Source organism: Bufo gargarizans, unplaced genomic scaffold (assembly GCF_014858855.1).
Source record: "Bufo gargarizans isolate SCDJY-AF-19 unplaced genomic scaffold, ASM1485885v1 original_scaffold_1430_pilon, whole genome shotgun sequence".
In the NCBI taxonomy this organism is placed as follows: Eukaryota; Metazoa; Chordata; class Amphibia; order Anura; family Bufonidae; genus Bufo; species Bufo gargarizans.
Genome location: NW_025334355.1, coordinates 2,228 through 22,073, shown reverse-complemented (window position 1 = coordinate 22,073; position 19,846 = coordinate 2,228). Strand labels below are relative to the sequence as shown.

At 45.4% G+C, this 19,846-nt stretch overlaps 1 protein-coding gene across 1 annotated transcript in view; it reads right to left on the bottom strand.

The window, feature by feature from the left end:
* LOC122923277 (nebulette-like) overlaps positions 1-19,608 on the bottom strand; it is a gene marked incomplete at its 5' end in the record, with an annotated part of 89,788 nt that extends 70,180 nt beyond the window's left edge. The window contains 3 exons of the mRNA XM_044274061.1: positions 5,373-5,483; positions 12,485-12,595; positions 19,513-19,608. Coding sequence (XP_044129996.1) covers positions 5,373-5,483; positions 12,485-12,595; positions 19,513-19,608 — 318 coding nt within the window. The remainder of the gene's footprint in view (positions 1-5,372; positions 5,484-12,484; positions 12,596-19,512) is intronic.
* Between the last annotated feature and the right edge of the window lie 238 nt (positions 19,609-19,846).

The window sequence follows — 19,846 nt, the reverse complement described above, 5'->3', positions numbered from 1 at the left end:
AAGGATTTCAGCTCAAAATGAGTGCAATGCAATAATAAAAGATTGCCCCCAAAGGTGTACATAGCCTTTAAGGATTGGTAAAGTATAGGAATTTGTTTTATGTAATGTTTATGTTCTCGTCTTATCTTGTTACTCTTTGAAAGTAAGGAAATAGAATGGGGGTCATTTATCAAAGTGTTCTATGCCAGCACTTGATTGATCCTGCGCTGCTGGAGGATTGGCCTAATTAATGAAGAGGCACAGGCATCCCAAAAAATTAGGGGCATCCTCCATGCGCCTGGGGTGAAATATACTCCAATCCCTGACTGGAATAGATTTCTGACATTATTTACGCCTGTTTCCATGTATAAATGCTAGTGAATTTGGCCCCTAATACTCCTCAGTGATGAGGATCAGTGATGGCCAGTTCGCAGTGTTCGCCAGCGAAAACATGTGAGCTGCCATCTTAACTCACAAGTCCGGCGATGCACAGGTAAGTCCTTACCTGTGCCTGTGCCGAGAGCCGGTCTGAAATCAAATGCGGTCACCGGGAGCAGGCAGTTCCGAGAAGAGCCCAATGAAGGCCCCCGGCGTCTGTTCTCGGAACTGCCTGCTCCCGGTGACCGCATGTGATTTCAGACCGGCTCCCGGCACAGGCACAGGAAAGGGCTTACCTGTGCATCGCCGGACTTGTGAATCAAGATGGTAGCCCGCATGTGTTCGCTGGTGAACACTTTGAACTGGCCATCACTGATGAGGATGGCATAAAAATGTAGTGCCACAAAAAGGGGACTTTTTTTACACCAATTTAGTGTTAGTAAGTGACCCCCAATAGATTTATTATTACAGTACATCCCGCCACACTAACATTTGGAACATTGCTAAAAAAAAAAGTATAATTATTATGTCTTTTTGTATCTGTTTTAAATAAATGTGCTATTGTGCAAAAGTTACATAGTTAATATGGTTGAAAAAAGACTCAAGTCCATCAAGTTCAACCAAGGGATAGGAGGGGATGCGAATTTTAGAAAATGGGGAGTTAGACCAAGATTTCTAAACATTTTTATAAGCATTAATGTCTTTTACTTTTTAGAATTCATCTAAGCTCTTTTTAAAACAGTCCACTGTTCCTGTTGTGACCACCTCCGGATGTGACTATTCCACAGATTTACAGTTCTTACAGTAAAAATAGCCTTGACGCCTCGGGAGACTGAACTTTTTCTTCTCCAGACGGAGGCAGTTCGCCCTTGTTTTTTGAGGGGATTTTACATTAAACATCTTTTCGCCATATTTTTTGTACAGCCCATTTATAAATTTGTATAGTGTCTCCTCTTCTCAAGACTTAATACATTTAAATTATTTTAATCTGTCAGCTCAGTAGGCAGAAAACACACAGACAGTGAGCCCTGACTAGAACCCAATCTGCTTACTCTGCCTATTTGCAGTGCAAGCCCTAAGTGGCAAGTCCGCAACTGGTTGACGTTCCCTGTTCTGCTAAGTGCAAGACAAACACACGTGTAAAAAGTGGAAGGGTCCAGCTTCTGATAAAATAATATCCTTTATTCGATGCGGTAAAATCCATACAAAACAAGACAGATGCAAAATCGCCGCGTTTCGGATCTCAAGTTAATGATCCTTACTCATACCATGACTAAGGATTGTTAACTTGAGATCTGAAATGCTGCAATTTTGCATCTGTCTTGTTTTGTATAGATTTTTCCGCATCGAAAAAAGGATATTGTTTTATCAGATGCTGGAGCCTTCCACTTTTTACACAGTTTATATTGACTTTGTCCTGGCCACATCCGTGCCTCTGATACGATACTCAGGTGAGCGCTGCCATTTGACTTTCTATAGTTATAAGACAAACACAAACACACACACAGGCGACAAAACACAAACACGCTGTCGCACGGGAATGGGTCGGAACCGGTCGGACAATACAGTACCAATTCAGAAGACAGAGGGTAGTCAGAAAAGCCAAGCCAAAGTCAGAACCAGGCGGGAGTCACAGTACCAAATCACAAGACAGAGTGGTCAAGAGGCAAGCTGAGGTCAAAACAAATAGCAAGTCAATACACACAGAATGGTACCGGGGGCACAGCAAGGTAGTAAAACCTATAACTGGAAAGGTTGCATTGCCAGCAGGGGATTTAAATAGAGCGCCGAGCCCCTGGATCAGAACCAAATGGGGACGTGGCTTAGACAGTGCGTCACAGGGGGCGCGACCCGGCATAGTGTCTCACATGGCCACGCTGCAACACAAAAGGGCATTACTGGAGCCCGGGCAGGTAAGCTAGTGACATAATCTTTCTTCATAACTAAGACCCTCCATGCCCCTTATTAGTTTAGTCACTCTCCTTTGTACTCTCTGCTGCTCCAGAGCATCCTTTCTCTGGACTGGTACCCAGAACTGAACTGGATATTCCAGTAGTAAACAAAAAAGCAAATATTATTATTTATGTTGCCCAGAGAATAGTCCAACATTTAAACTGTAAAAATGGGAATTGCAGGTTTTTTCCATTCTCCCTCCAAAGAAACTTAATCAATACCATTGAAACTCAACCTGGATAAAAAACAAGCCCCAGTATGACTGTGTGGATGGAAAGATAAGGTGAAAAAATTCCTCCAGTCGCCAAATAAGCCCCTGTCCTAAAATAGCTTTTAATTCTAGTTCCTTCATTAACCGCTCTCTCGTTTGCTCTGTACATCTCACCTTGTTTTAACCTCTAATTAGAAGTATAAATATCATAGACAGAGGTAATTTTCTCTTTCTGCCAGACGGAGAGAAATAGCAGTAAAAATAGCGTAATGCATTCCATTCAGTTTATGCTGATCAGCGCTAACACCTCTTCACGTCAGCGGATGCGCGGAATCCTATAATGAATCCCCTGCTAAAACGGATTCACATGTAAGTAGAGCAAGACCTGTACTGTACAATGAGACCAACACAGGCCCTGAAGCATGGAGGACCCAAAAGGTCTCTCTCACCCTTACGAGTAGGCCAGTACTATAAATGACATAGATTTCGCATTGGGGCCCAGGAACTCCAAGTTACCCCTGTATACATCATGAAGATATGTGGAACCCCATGCATCACAAGCATAGGTGCTTCTTTAGCATCTCATTCAGAGCTTTGATACCTGTGACTGAGTAGAGATGTGTTTCAGCAAATGTTGGTGACGCAACCCAACAGAAGAGAGATCTGGCCTTTGCCACCCAACTAAGCTACCGGACAGAAGAGCCATGAGGAACCAGAGTGATGGGACCAGGTAGGATCACGAGAGCTCAGCGATTATAGATCAGGGATGGCTAACCTGCGGCTCTCCAGCTGTACAACTCCCATCATACCCTGATGAAAGCTGTTCGCTGTAGGCAGTATGGGTATGCTGGGAGTTGTAGTTTTGAAACAGCTGGAGAGCCTCAGGTTGGCCATCCCTGTTATAGAGGGTCAGGCGAGCAAAAAGTGAATCCTTGGCATGAAAAAAGACTAGGACACACCTGGTTACCAACTTTTGTGTTGGTAAAATTGGGACTCCCGAATTGTCTATATAAACCGCACCCATTTTCTAACTGGGACAAACTTAAGTTCCTGAAAATTTGGGATAAACCCGGCAAATTCATGACAGTTGGCAACTAGGATGACAGTGTGCAAGATGAACCCAACTCAAGGGTATCAAGGAGTTTGCAGACTGCAGGAATAATGCAGAATGTGATGTCACAGTAATGTCATAATATGGAAATAATGTACACAGTGATCTCATACTACAGTGATAATACACAGACTGATGTGGCAGAAAAGGAACAATGTTTAGTCTTATGTCTCAATAGTGGGATAATGCATACAGTGATGTCACAGTAAAGGGATGATATAGGCAGTGATGTCACAGTACAGGGATGATATAGGCAGTGATGTCACAGTACAGGAATGATATAGGCAGTGATGTCACAGTACGGGGATAATAAACACAGTGATGTCACAGTACAGGGATGATATAGGCAGTGATGTTACAATACAGTGACATCGTAATGTCAAAGTTCAAGGATAATAAACACTGATGTCACAGTACAGATATAATAAAACAGTAAGTCTTAGTACAGGGAAAATAAACACAGTGATGTCACAGTACAGAGATTATATAGGCAGTGATGTCACAGTACGGGGATAATATACACAGTGATGTCACAGTACAGCAATAATAAACACAGTGATGTCACAGTACAGCAATAATAAACAATGATGTCACAGTACGGGGATAATAAACACAGTGATGTCATAGTACGGGCATAATATAGGCAGCAATAGGCAGATGTCACAATCTACACAGTTGCAGCACAGGAATTATACAAACAGTACAGGGATAACGCACACTATTATTACATAGCGCAGGCACCTGTTACCTCACAGCCTAAGAAAAACCTTAGTGATTTTTTTTATTCCTTGAACCGGAGGGTCACTTTAACCAAACAAAAGTCCTTGAAAAAGTCAAGTTAAAGTTTGCTGCCACTGTATCTCGGATATCTCCAGTTATAGGACTCGTACTTGTATATATGTGACTAATGCTGGCAGCTATTGTATAAGCGTCATCATTCCGCTTCAGCGCTCTGTAACATATATGCTGCGGCTCTCCGCTCTGTATAATCGGGACAGACACTGATTTTATATGTAAAAAAATTGAAAATGATCATTCGCCGTCAGTTACTGCATGTTCGGCTGATTAAGTCATTCCGGGTTTTTTTGCTAATCTTTCACCTCATTAATATACAGACTACGCTTGATTAGTCGCCGAACTTGTCTCCGTCTTCCCTCGCTAATATGTAAATTCATTCACTTCTGTGGTTTAATTAAGTTACAAGAGGAAATCTCTAGATTGTATGTACATCTTATGGTGAATATATCATTTCCATTAAAACAGCGCTGGCTTGATTAAACATTTTACCAGGCTTGGACAGGATTAGAAAAACACAACTGCTTTCTCCTAACAACAGCGCCACCCGCGTCCACAGGTGATTTCTGGTATTGCAGCCCAGTCCTGTTTGTTTCAATGGAGCTAGGCTGCATTACCGGCAACAACCCCGGACTGGTGTGGCGCTGTTACTGGAACAAAACAGCTGCTGTGTTTTTCTAATCATGGACAGTCCCTTTATTATTGGCTACATATATATATTTTAGATAGACCATTAATTACTGATTGGTGGAGGTCTGACCATCGCTCCCACCGATCCCCAGAGTGATGGACCAATCATGCACGGCACTGTTCCATAGGACTAGATCACACACAGCATGGTCTCTGAAGACAGTGTAGGTGGGGGTCCCACACGTTAGCCCCCACCAGACAGACATATCTAATCAATGGGAAAACCCCAGACTAGAAAGCTGTACATTTACTCACATTGCTCTGGTGTCTGTTGACTTCCATCGCGTGCTTGATGTCTGGGGGCTCTAGCATTTGAGCGTAAGTAGATTTTCCCTTATCTGCATCGTGTTTTTGCTTGTAAAGAACCTGCAAGAAATATCCGCGTTATACAACAACTCAGCTCTCCGTATAGTAATGGCAAAACCAAGGCAATGCTTTAATCTAACACTTGCCCAAAAATGTTAAAGTGGACCAGGCTGCCCCCTCTCCTGACATGTCTGTTTAAGTAACCGCTTGCATCCTTCTTGTGATAATTCTGGAACATCTATTCTTAGGAGTCTATGTTGTGCCATTCCTCTATTATTCCTGCTAGAAGTTGAATTGCCAGCAGTTTGCATTGAAGGTCCAGATGGGTGTCAACAGTTAGGGCTGTGTCCCTGCAAAGTCCTGCCAGTGTTAGACTGATAATAGCCACCTGGACCTTTAGGTCTCTTTCACACGAGCGAGTTTTCCGCGCGGTTGCAATGCGTGACGTGAATGCATAGCACCCGCACTAAATCCTGACCCATTCATTTCAATGGGTCTGTGTACATGAGCGTTTTTTTTCCACGCATCAGTTCTGCGTTGCGTGAGAATCGCAGCATGTTCTATATTCTACGTTTTTCACGCAGCCCTGGCCCCATAGAAGTGAATGGGGCTTCAGTGAAAAACGCATTGTATCCGCAAGCAAGTGCGGATGCGATGTGTTTTTCACTAATGGGTGCTAAGAGATGTTGTTTGTAAGCCTTCAGTTTTTTATCACGCGCGTGAAAAACGCATCAAAACGCATTGCACCCGCGCAGAAAAAACTGAACAAATGAACGCAATCGCAGACAAAACTGATTGAACTTGCTTGCAAAATGGTACAAGTTTCACTGAACGCATCTGGACCTAATCCGTCACGCTCGTGTGAAAGAGGCTTTAGGCCCCTTGCAGACGAGCGTTCCTCACGCAGCGAGTCCGCAACGCAGCTCCCGGCCTGACCTCCCAGCGCCGCCGGGGGTCCCATAGCATTATATTGATTTATGATGCTATGTAACCCTTAGGTCTCTTTCACACGGGTGTCATGTTTTGGCTCAGGATGCGTCCCGGGTGCATTGCGGCAAACCCGCGCAAGTAGGTACGCAATTTCAGTAAGTTTTGACTGCGATTGCGTTCTGTTGTTCCGTTTTTATCGCACGGGTGCAATGTGTTTTGCACCCGAGTGATACAAAACTGAATGTGGTACCCAGACCCGAACTTCTTCACAGAAGTTCAGGTTTGGGTTAGTTGTAGTGTAGATTGTACTATTTCCCCTTATAACATGGTTATAAGGGAAAATAATAGCATTCTGACTACAGAATGCATAGTACAATAGGGCTGGAGGGGTTAAAAAATAAATAAAAAAATATTTAACTCACCTTAATCCACTTTGATGACATCACTGCGCTAATCACATGGTCCATCACATGATCCATCACCATGGTGATGGATCATGTGGCGGACCATGTGATGAGTGCGGTGACGTCATCACAGGTCCTTTTCCTCAAAGAAGAAGAAAGAAGAGATGCCGGCTGCGCGAACAGGTGGATTAAGGCGAGTTAAATTATTTTTTTATTAACCCCTCCAGCCCTATTGTACTATGCATTCTGTATTAGGAATGCTATTATTTTCCCTTATTACCATGTTATAAGGGAAAATAATAAAGATCGGGTCTCCATCCCGATCGTCACCTAGCAACCGTGCGTGAAAATCACACAGCATCCGCACTTGCTTGCGATTTTCACGCAGCCCCATTCACTTCAATGGGGCCTGCGTTGCGTTAAAAAACAAACAAAATAGAGCATGCTGCGATTTTCACGCAACGCACAAGTGATGCGTGAAAATCACCGCTCATGTGCACAGCCCTATAGAAATGAATGGGTCCGGATTCAGTGCTGGTGCAATGCGTTCACCTCACGTATCACACCCGCGTGGAAATCTCGCCCGTGTGAAAGAGGCCTAAGAGTTCTGGAATGTTATAGATAACACTGACATAATGCTGCCAGTGTTATCCAATACATTCCAGAACTGTAAGGGTTACATAGCATTATAAAGCAATATAATGCTATGTGACCCCCGGCAGCGCTGGGAGGTCAGGCCGGGAGCTGCGTTGCGGACTCGCTGCGTGAGGAACGCTTGTCTGCAAGGGGCCTTAGAGTATGGCAACATGGCGACATGTCTCGTGCGACATTTCATGTAAAGTATTTCAATGGTGTCACAATGCGACATGCTGCGACTGCGATGCAACGGCCAGAAAAAGTCCGTCCAAGTCGGATTTTTCTTTGTGACACCGTTGAAATATATTATATGAAATGTCACCATGAGCAGTACACTTATGTCAATCTGCTGGCACAGTATTTATAAGCTTCCAGTAGGAATAATAGAGGAATGACACAACATAGAGTCATAAGAATAGATGCTGCAGAACCAAAACAGACATATCAGTAGAGGTGATAGTTTCCTCTTTAATGAGGACCTGCAGCCTCTCCTGACGTGCCTTTTAGTAAGGCGAATGTACACGGCCGTGAGCGGTCTGTGGTATCCCGGCCTGGATTCCTGCTGACAGGAGGGGAGTGCACGGCGTCATTGGTTGCTCTGACACCGTGCGCTTCATGCTGCCGCTGCACTACAGTATAGATCATACCAGTGTATTACTGTAGTGCAGCGGCGGCATGAAGCACACAACGTCATATCACCCAATGTGGAACACGGCCGTGTGCATTCGGCCTAAATAATAGCTTTCCCCACAAATAATAATTTTGGTGCAACTTTTCTCATAACTCTTTAAATCTCCCTCATACAGCTCTAAATCACTGCTCCAATTCACTTAATACATGGGTGTCAAACATGCGGCCCGCAATGAATATCTTTGCGGCCCGGCAGTCTAGTATCTCTGAACATGAGCGCGCTGCTATCGGCGCGCTCATGTTCTCTCAGCAGCACAGGGAGAAGGAAGCTGTCCTCCTCCTCCCTCCCCCTGTGCTGCTGCCGCTGCCACCAATGAGAAGAGAGGGAGGGGGGAGGGGCGGGCGCACTGCGCCACCAATGAGGAGAGAGGGGCGGAGGAGGGGCGGGCGCACTGAGCCACCAATGATAGGACTATTCCCATTTCCCACACAGAGCGGCGCCCAGCGATGTCCCAGCACTCACCATTAGTCCTGGGTGCCGCTCCGTTCGCCTGCAGTGCCCCATTACTGTCTCCTCTCCTGCTCCACATGCTGCTGATTACTATCGGAGTGATGGGAGGAGACATCAGCTTTACTAGTGGGCGTTCCTTCTCCCTGCGCTGCGATTGGACAGCGCTACAGCCAGGAAGAAGGAACGCCCACTAGTGAAGCTGATGTCTCCTCCCATCGCTCCGATAGTAATCAGCAGCATGTGGAGCAGGAGAGGAGACAGTAATGGAGCACTGCAGGCGAACGGAGCGGCGCCCAGGACTAATGGTGAGTGCTGAGACATCGCTGGGCGCCGCTCTGTGTGGCCTGATAGTGAAAGTCAGTCTTTAACACAATACAGGAGGCGGGTGCCGGCAGCAGAATCGCATTGCCGGCACCCTGCCGCTGACAGGGAGCTGCGATCAGAGGCAGTTAACCCCTCAGGTGCGGCACCTAAGGGGTTAACTGCTGATCTGCCAGTACCAGCCTCCTGTATAAAGGGGTAATTTATCATTGGTGGTGCAGAGTGCCCCCCCCTCAACCCCCCATCCCATTAAAATCATTGGTGGCACAGTGCGCCAGCCCCTCTCAACCCCCCCAGTATTAAAATCATTAGTGGCAGTGGCCACAGGGACCTCTCCCCTCCCCCTCATTGGTGGTGCAGTGGCAGCTTCTGATCGGAGCCCCAGCTGTGTAAGCCTGGGGCTCCGATCAGTTACCATGGCAGCCAGGACGCTACAGAAGCCCTGGTTGCCATGGTAACATCCCTGATGCTGTGTGCACAAGGCACAGAGCAGCAGGGACAGTGTGAAGTCCTATTCACCATGATAGAGCTGAATAGGACAAGGGATGAAAGATCCCAGGTTCTCGCCCCTAAGGCTACTTTCACACTTGCGTTCAGAGCGGATCCGTCTGAGACGGATCCGCTCATATAATGCAGACGGTGGATCCGTTCAGAACGGATCCGTCTGCATTATATTGTAAAAAAAAATATTTATTTTTTTGATGCGGCCCACATAAACTTACATTTTGTTTTTTTGGCCCATGTTAGCCTTTGAGTTTGACATGCTTGACTTAATACATTAGTAAACTGGATGCCACCAGCCACCACTAGGGGGAGTTACTGTAATAATCCCATTGCATTGCGCTCCCCCTAGTGGCAGGTGCATGAAAATGCAGTGCTTTCATGTCAGGAAGAGGAAAGCTCAGCGCCCTGTAGCAGTTGTGCGGTCTGCCTCCATTGACGGTAGGCCACTGTGCTTTCACATATCGTAATGCACCCCTGTGTTAATTTACTGTACCCCACAGTGTAATGCACCCCTATGTTAATTTACTGTACCCCACAGTGTAATGCACCCCTTGCTAACCTTACTATTCTATTAGAAAGAGAGTAAAAAGGTAACACTAGCATCCATCAAGAGTTTAATAAACAATATATTAGACTGTGGGAAAATGCATTTACCCACCGAGCCATCACTTTACACACGTCCTTTAAATGTATTTCAATGATGTCATTTGGGTGTGAAATGAGAAATACTGTAACCAATATTTGAGTAATTGAATGTCAGAGCAGAACAAAAAAACAGGCTTTTATTTATGGCAGAGAAAACATGAACGTTGCCAAAATATATTTCATTTTTACGATGACAATAAAAAGCGTTTCTTTTATCCACGTAGTTGTCTGTGGTTAGTTTCTTTTTCCAGCAGATGTCTATTCCCATGAAATGCGACTGCTACATTTTCCTCCGACCCAGTAAATTGATGCAGCATTTAGTGGAGAAGGCGCACAGTGTCAGATTGCGGACGGCCGAGGAGGACGCACCTGCCGTCATACATCACAAGGACCCACTTTACCTATTATATTCCTGCAGGTTAGAGGCCAATTCAGGTTCTGGGTAGACGACCCACATAGCGACGTGGGAGACTGCGGTGACTTGTCCTGGTTGTGATGATTTCTATAAAATACCGTGAACACCCAGCACCTTCAAAATGAGTCATTTACAAAAGTGTCTTGGATGAAGAGCAGGATAAGTATCAACCCGGCATTAAGGCTTCAATTCCAGGCATGACTGGGCGATGGGCTAAGAGGGACCGCCGTAGTAAAAGTTCACTACATTCACATACACAGAGCAACCAGGCTAAAAGACGCTAAAATAACCGCTCTCTAAGCTCATTATCGCGAGGGTATGGTCACAGTTTTGGAATATGATTCAGGATTCCTCATGGTTTTCTAGGATGTAGTTTTTATTCCAACGTGGTTTTTGATGCTATTTTGAGGTGGTTTTTCATCCTTCCGAATCCGTGTCAAGTATGGACATGTCACTTCCCTTTTTAACCCTTTCCCAACATCCACCGTTAATATACCGCAGATGTCGGGTCTTTAAAGATGGAGCCTGATCCAGAGTGAAGCGAATGCCGTAGCCACTGGAAGCCTGCTGTTTCACACTGCAGATACCCAGGGCTAACATCTGCGATCGGCGATAACGCCGATTGTGGACCTTTTAGTCTGAGATACCATCAAATGTGACCACAGCATCTGAGCGGTGATAATGCGGGAGCCGCCCGCTTCTGCTCTGGTAGCAGCCGCTCCTGGCTGAGAACGGGAAGGCGGTGCTTGAGGTTCACTGGTATATTCCAATGCAGGCCTGCAGGTGGCAGAACGGCATTGGAATATACTGGATGCTGTATTCTGTAATGGATAAAATACCATTACAGAATACAAATGGCAATCTAATGATTGCTGCTTGCTACACCGTGACTTAAAAAAAAGTTTTTAAAAAAATTAAAATTCAAATCACCTAGCCGATGAACGTGACGTCACTGTCCTACGATGAGGTTGCGGCGCTCAACGGAGCACCACAACCTCTTCAAATAGCTGATCAGCGGGGGTGTCGTGAGTCAGACCCCCACCGATCTGATATTGATGACCTATCCTGAGAATAGGTCATCAATATTGTACTCTCAGAAAACCCCTTTATTCATCATAAAGCGTGTGCCCCATGCTGCGGACTGCAAATAGTGGTCCGCAATGCACGGGCACCGTTTGCGGATGCGGACCCATTGACTTAAAATGCGTCCGCAATCCGAAAGATATGGTTAGCACCGCAAAAAAAATTGATCATGTTCTATTTTTTTATATATATTTTTTGCAACGTGGAGGCAGGGACCAAAATCCCACGGAAGCGCTTCTTAGTGTTTCTGTGGGCATAAGCTCCGTATCTGGCGGATCGCGGACCCATTCAAGTCATCCACAGTATGGCCTGCACACGGCCGGTGCCCTATATTTAGCGGACCCGCTGTTTGCGGTCTGCAATACGGGCACCACTGCCACACGTTAGTGGGCATGGGCCCTTAATCAGTGACAAAGTAGTGCCAACCAGGAGTGATTACAAGTGAGCTTGACGGGGGGACCTTTTACATAGGTAGGAATTGTTCAAATAGAAAACCCCTTTAAATACAATTTTTTTGCAAGTCTATAAATTAGGTTTTTTGTTTGTTTTTTCTATTTTCTTTACTGTTTTAACTAAACAGTATAAAATGTATCACAAGAGAAGCATCGTTTCGGTGACTGGTCAGACCGGAGCCGTATCTGATGACATAAGGACAATATTTATAAACAGTGTAAAGCCTGGTTTTTGGCTGTTGCCGTAGAAACCTGGCACAACATGTAGTCAGCCGTCCTCTGTAACAAAGGTCCTTCTGTTCCTGAAGGGAAGCATTGCAACACTGACGAAGATTGCAATGTGTCTGCCAGGGACTACACTGCCACCGACCTGCTGGCCAAGAGTTACCAGGACGTGCTAAATGGTTAGGTAACAGTTAAAATGATCTTAATCAAACATTATTTATTTATCATGTTTGATAATTGATATTTTAATATAATTGATATATTTTTGGGTTAATTTGGGGAAGAAAATACTTTTTTGACAGTACCTCACTCTGAAGCTCCGTGACTTGTTTTGCAAATGCTGTGTCTAATGTTGCTGGCATCATCTGGTACAGGGAGTGGGATAACTCCTTCCTGCCGGCTTCCTTGTACTTTGTCTAGAACATAAAGAAACATGAGTTTTTGTTAGTGAGGTCAGGCTGCTTTCACACAGTCAGTGTTTGGTCAGTGTTTGATCAGTGATTTCCATCAGTGATTGTTCTTTTCATTATACCAGGGATCGGCAACCTTTTGCACTCCAGGTGCTGTGAAACTACAACTCCCAGCATGCACACTGAGGCCTCTTTCACACAGGGCATTGCGGGAAAAGGTGCGGGTGCGTTGCGGGAACATGCGCGATTTTTCCACGCGAGTGCAAAACATTGTAATGCGTTTTGCACTCGCGTGTGAAAAATCGGCAAGTTTGGTACCCAAACCCGACCTTCTTCACAGAAGTTCGGGTTTGGGTTAGGTGCTGGGTAGATTGTATTATTTTCCCTTATAACATGGTTATAAAGGGAAAATAATAGCATTCTGAATACAGAATGCAAAGTAAAATAGCGCTGGAGGGGTTAAAAAATAAAATTAAAAATTTAACTCGCCTTAATCCACTTGATCGCGCAGCCGGCATCTTTTCGGTCTTCTTTCTTTGCTGTGTGCAGGAAAAGGACCTGTGGTGACCTCACTCTGGTCATCACATGGTCCGTCACCATGGTAAAAGATCATGTGATGGACCATGTGATGACCTGAGTGACGTCACAACAGGTCCTTTTCCTGCACACAGCAAAGAAAGAAGACAGAAGAGATGACGGGCTGCGCGATCAAGTGGATTAAGGTGAGTTAAATTTTTATTTTATTTTTAACCCCTCCAGCGCTATTTTACTATGCATTCTGTATTCAGAATGCTATTATTTTCCCTTATAACCATGTTATAAGGGAAAATAATAATGATCGGGTCTCCATCCCGATTGTCTCCTAGCAACCATGCGTGAAAATCGCACCGCATCCGCACTTGCTTGCGGTTGCTTGTGATTTTCACGCAACCCCATTCATTTCTATTGGGCCTGCGTTACGTGAAAAACGCACAAAGAGGAGCATGCTGCGATTTTCACGCAACGCACAAGTGATGCATGAAAATCACCGCTCATGTGCACAGCCCCATAGAAGTGAATGGGTCGGGATTCAGTGCGGGTGCAATGCGTTCAACTCACGCATCGCATCAGCGCGGAATACTCGCCCGTGTGAAAGGGGCCTTACTCGGCTATTCTTATAAGGGCTCATGCACAAAACACAGTGCGGTCCTCAAAACACAGATCCGCACAAAAAAAAACTGATGACATCCGTGTTGCATCCGTTTTATTTTTGTGGATCCATTGTCTGTCCTTGTCCTGCAAATGGACAAGAATAGGACATGTTCTATTTTTTTTGCGGAACAGACATGCAGACAAACGGACACAGATTGCTGCTCCATAGAAATTAATGGGTCCGAGTGTGAGCCTCTAAAAAAGCTGATCGGACGCTGACCGAAAATGCGGTCATGTCCCTAACATATATTGCTCAATTCTCAGAATATACAACAGTAAGAAAAATCCACATGAAAGCAGGCGACAACATCAAAACAGATGAAAGCTTCCAATTTCTGCCGTCGCTGTGAATCGTGCTCACATACAGCAGTCCGTGTGTCACCATCATGGAGCAGGGTTTTTCTTGGGGACAGTAATAAAATGACCCCTGTCCATAGTGATCAAGCCTGGAAATCAATTACTGTGCGAGACACTATAAAATCTCCGAACAGAGAGATGATGATCGCTGGAGAGATCTGCAGATGTTACACATAAATCAGAAGACTGGACTGCGGTGGTCACGTGTGCCACGTAGTGCTGTGTGTGGGCTCGTATATGCCCCGCGCTGGGGTGCCGAGCAGCAGACCACAGACGTATGTCAGCGGAGTCCTAGTATTTACTGGGGATAAGGCAATTCTTTTTAAGAGATAATATGATTGATTATATGTAAAATAGATAGATAGATAGATACTGTAGATAGATAGATATGAGATAGTTAGATATGAGATAGATAGATAGATAGATAGATATGAGATAGATAGATAGATTAGATAGATAGATAATAATATGAGATAGAAGATCGATCGATAATAGATATAGATATGAGATAGATAGATAAATAGATAGATAGATAGATAGGATATGAGATATATGATAGATAGATAATAGATATGAATAGTAATAGATGATAGATAGATAGATAACAGCTATGACGCACAGTAACAAAAGGTTCAAGAACATTGCATTCCTTATGTCCACGAAGCCTGGGACTTCATATTCTCAATGGCCGCACCAAGGAGACGCTCTTGTGTAGATAGACCCGTCAACTCCTATGGAGGCAACATGTGTAGTAAGACTAATGCCATCACAGATATGGACCCCAAAAATGTCTAGTATCTTCATAGTCACCCCACAGACACAACCTGTCAGACCACAAACCAACTGCTCCTATACATAAAAGCCACAAGTAAACTACCAAGCACAAACATCTCAGCAGACCTTGGCCTCTTAAGCCTACCTACTCCCATCTTTAAATGGTCCAAGATGTCAGCCCCAAAGTATATGGAGACCATAAACAGCACAGAGATCCAGGAGATGCTCCATAACTTCCATAGGAAAGTGTATGAGCTGAATCCAGAAGGAGTAAATCTCGCGGTAAGGGACTTTAATAATATACTTTGCACCATGGCGGAAATGTCTGACCTCAAAAGATGCAACAGAAGGCCAAAAAAGCAACAACCCAACAGCTGGTTTGACCGGGAGTGTAAAGATATAAGGAAGGCGCTAAGAATGGCCTCAAATAGGAAACACCAAGATCCGAACAACCCCAGTCTGAGGGAAGCCTACAACAACATACAAAGGCAATACAAAAATACCCTCAGAAAGAAAAAGCAAGGCAACATCTCAACCAAGCTCCTCCAACTCCAAGACGCTCTCCAGGACAACTGCTTCTGGGAACTATGGAAGCAGATGGACAAAACCAGCAAGAACACCAACCTCCACATCCAAAACGGCAACATTTGGCTCCAGTACTTCAAGGACCTGTACAAAGCCATTTCGAGGGAGGATCAAAGCCCAGAACAAAAAGAAATCACGAAAAAGCTGAAGGATATGGAGGAAAAAATCAAAGATTTCCAAAACCCTCTAGACACACCGATCACGCTGCAGGAGATAACAGAGAGGATCTCAATGATAAAGAGTAAAAAAGCCAGCGGCCCAGATGGGATTCTTCCAGAAATGATCAAATACAGCCCGCCAGGAATCCAGGTCGCATTAGTAAAACTCTACAATGTTGTGCTGAGTGCCGGCTACTTCCCCCAGAGCTGGAACCAGGGCATCATCACCCTCATACACAAGGGCGGAGACAAGTATGACCCAGCCAACTATAGAGGGATATGTGTCAGCAGCAACCTGGGAAAACTCCTCAGCAGTATCCTGAATAAGAGGATCCTCAGCTTCCTCACCCAGCACAACATCCTCAGCAGAAGCCAAGCAGGCTTCATACCAAACCACCGCACCACGGACCACATCTACACCCTGCAGAGCCTCATCAAGAGCCATGTCCACAATACAAAGCAGGGAAAGATCTATGCCTGCTTTGTGGACTTTAAGAAGGCCTTTGACTCAGTGTGGCATCCGGGCCTATTCCTGAAACTTCTTGAAAGCGGAATAGGAGGAAAAACATATGATGTCATCAGAAGCTCCTACACTGAGAACAGATGCAGCGTGAAGGTAAATGGGAGGAGAACGGCTTATTTCCAGCAGAGCCGAGGAGTCAGACAGGGCTGCAGCCTCAGTCCAACCCTGTTTAACATCTACATCAATGAGCTGGCGGCGGCTCTGGAGTCCTCCTCAGCACCTGGTCTCACCCTCCATGACACTGAGGTGAAATTTCTCCTTTATGCAGATGATCTTCTGCTACTATCGCCAACTGAGAAAGGTCTCCAAGATAACCTGAAAATCCTGGAGAAGTTCAGTAACACATGGGCACTGCCCATCAATCCAAAGAAAACCAACATCATGGTGTTCCAGAAAAGAAATCGAAAAGCAGCCGGGCGTCCTCTCTTCCTGCTAAACAACTGTCCAATTTCAGAAACAGACAGCTACACCTACCTGGGCCTAGAAATCAGCCAATCAGGGAATTTTAAGAAAGCCATGGAAACACTGAAAGACAAGGCGAGCAAAACCTTCTATGCCATCAGAAGGCGTCTGTATCACCTTAAAGCACCAGTGACCGTCTGGCTTAAAATCCTTGACACCATCATCGCCCCAATCCTCCTGTATGGCAGCGAAGTCTGGGGCCCAGACACATACCCAGACCGGGCAAAGTGGGACTCTGGGCCAACAGAACTATTCCACCTAGAACTCTGCAAACACTTTCTCCAGGTCCACAGGGGCACCTCAAACAGCGCCTGTCGAGCAGAACTGGGCAGATTCCCACTCTACTTTGCTGTACAGAAGAGGGCGCTATCATTCAGAGCCCATCTACATAGCAGCAGTCCCAGCTCCTACCATCACAAAGCCTTGCTACACCAAGAAGCCCCAGAAAAACAAAGCACCCTGCAACAAGTCACCCAAACCCAGCCTGCCCAAGCCACCAACCAATATAGCCTGACAAAGGGCGGAATCCAGAGGACGATACACAAGTACAAAGAGGAGTATATTAGCGTCTGGAGGAACGACATAAGAACATCCCAGAAGCTGACAGTATACCAGAGCCTGCAGAGGGAGTACAAACTGGCCCCATATCTGGAGAAACTCCCCAATCCAAAAGACAGACAGATCCTGAGCCGGTACAGACTGAGCGCCCACAGCCTGCTCATTGAATCCGGGCGTCATCGACAGAGGTACATGCCCAGGGAGAGCAGACTGTGCCAGCAGTGCGACCAGGAGGACCGTGGAGGATGAGGCTCATTTCCTGCTGCGGTGCCCCAAATACTCAGCAGTGAGAGAGACTCACTTCAGGAGACTGTCTGATCTCTGCCCAGACTTCACCTCCATGGAGGAGGAAGAGAGACTCTCCATACTGCTGGGGGAAGAGGAGAACACAGCGGCCATAGCAGCACAATATATTACTGCCTGCCATGGACTGAGAGGAGCCTGATATACTATGGACTCCTATACCCCCACCCTGGACCTGTCCCCACCCCCAACCCTACCCAATTATTTACCACTTGCTTTGGCAATGCTAAAATGTATTTAGTCCTGCCAATAAAGCTGATTTGATTTGATTTGATTTGATATGAGATAGATAGATAGATAGATAGATATAGATAGATAGATAGATATGAGATAGATAGATATAGATAGATATAGATGATAGAGATAGTAGATAGATAGATAGATAGATATGAGATAGATAGATAGATAGATAATAGTAATAGATAGATAGATAGATAGATAGATAGATAGATAGATTGAATCCGGGCGTTATCGACAGCGGTACATGCCCAGGGAGAGCAGACTGTGCCAACAGTGCGACCAGGAGACCGTGGAGGATGAGGCTCATTTCCTGCTGCGGTGCCCCAAATACTCAGCCGTGAGGGAGACTCACTTCAGGAGACTGTCTGATCTCTGCCCAGACTTCACCTCCATGGAGGAGGAAGAGAGACTCTCCATACTGCTGGGGGAAGAGGAGAACACAAGCGGCCATAGCAGCACAATATATTACTGCCTGCCATAGACTGAGAGGAGCCCGATATACAATGGACTCCTATACCCCCACCCTGGACGTGTCCCCACCCCCAACCCTACCCAATTATTTCCCACTTGCTTTGGCAATGCTAAAATGTATTTAGTCCTGCCAATAAAGCTGATTTGATTGATTTGATAGATAGATAGATAGATAGATATGAGATAGATAATAGATAGATAGATATGAGACTAGATAGATAGATAGCGATATGAGCATAGATAGATAGATAATCTGAGATAGGATAGATAGATAGATGAGAGTAAAATGATAGATAGAGCATAGGGATAGATTGATGATGAGATATGATAGATAGATCTGATCGATAGATAACTAAGAGAATCGATCGCTCGATCGCTAGCTGCTCGCTCGCGCTCGCTCGCTCTCTGCGCTCGCTAGCTCTCGCGCTCGCCCGCTCGCTTCTGCGCTCGCTCGCTCGCTCGCTCGATAGCGCTAGCTATCGCTCGCTCGCTCGGCGCTCTATCGATACTAGATAGATGTTTTAAACATTTTTTCAGCTCCATGCCTCTACATAATTAAAGGGGTATTCCAGTAGGTGTAAGTTATCCCCTATTCACAGGATAGGGATGACTTCACTATTAGTGGGGGTCCTACCACAAGGGATACTACCACAGGGACCCCATGGATCATGAGAACGGCTATCTACGCTCTACTTGGCTATCTCCGGTACTCTAGAAATTAATGGAGGACCGCGTCCATGTGCAACCAGCCGCACCGGTCATTTTAGCGGAGCAGCAAGGGGACTGCTGGTGGTACGAGGCCCCCATTCTTGTGATCGGTGGGGGTGCCTGTGGCAGCACCCCCACCAATCTGATAGTTATTCCCTGTGATAGGGGAAAACTTGTACCTAATTAAAATTCCTCTATTGTTTTGCATCCACAGCCACTAGGCCGATCTTTAGACTTTCATGGTTGCAGGCTACAAACTAGCTCGGTGTGGTCAGATCCTACAGTCACCCTCCTTGTTCCCTTCTATGTACTAAGATGCATTTGGTAACTTGGCAAGTATTAGGATAGATGGGAGTATGAATTCTGGATCCGACTACACAAGGTTTGTTTGTAGTCTGTAACCATGGAGACATAAATATCTGCCTAGGAGCTGTAAACATCAGGACTACATTAAGAGTTGTTTATTTCTTTAATTTTAGATCCATTGAAGTAAGAAAAAATGTTTGCCGAGGTGGACCACACCCAAAGGTCTACACACATGGCATATACACAGAGCTTCACAGCAGCACAGAGGGTTGCCAAAGGATGCTTACCTCTGATATGGAATCTGTGACAGCCTTCAGTTTCGCCGTATCAGGAACAAACTCATTCTTGCCTTTTAATTTTTTATACTTCTCTCTGTAGCTGATCTGTAAAACAAGACAATGAAGCCAATGTTATTTTAAAGGCAGATATCCTGAAAGTGCGAGGGATGGTGCACACCCAGCTCCTGATGAGGCGCTGCGCAGTAAATTGTTGCAGCTTTTAATCGGCACAGGCATACTGTAAGGTACTGTTCTTGCTGTTATTGTGGCAATCCCTTTGTGTTAGACAGATTAGCTGACACTACGCTCATCAGAAGTTCCCCTGATGCTGGGACCCCCATCA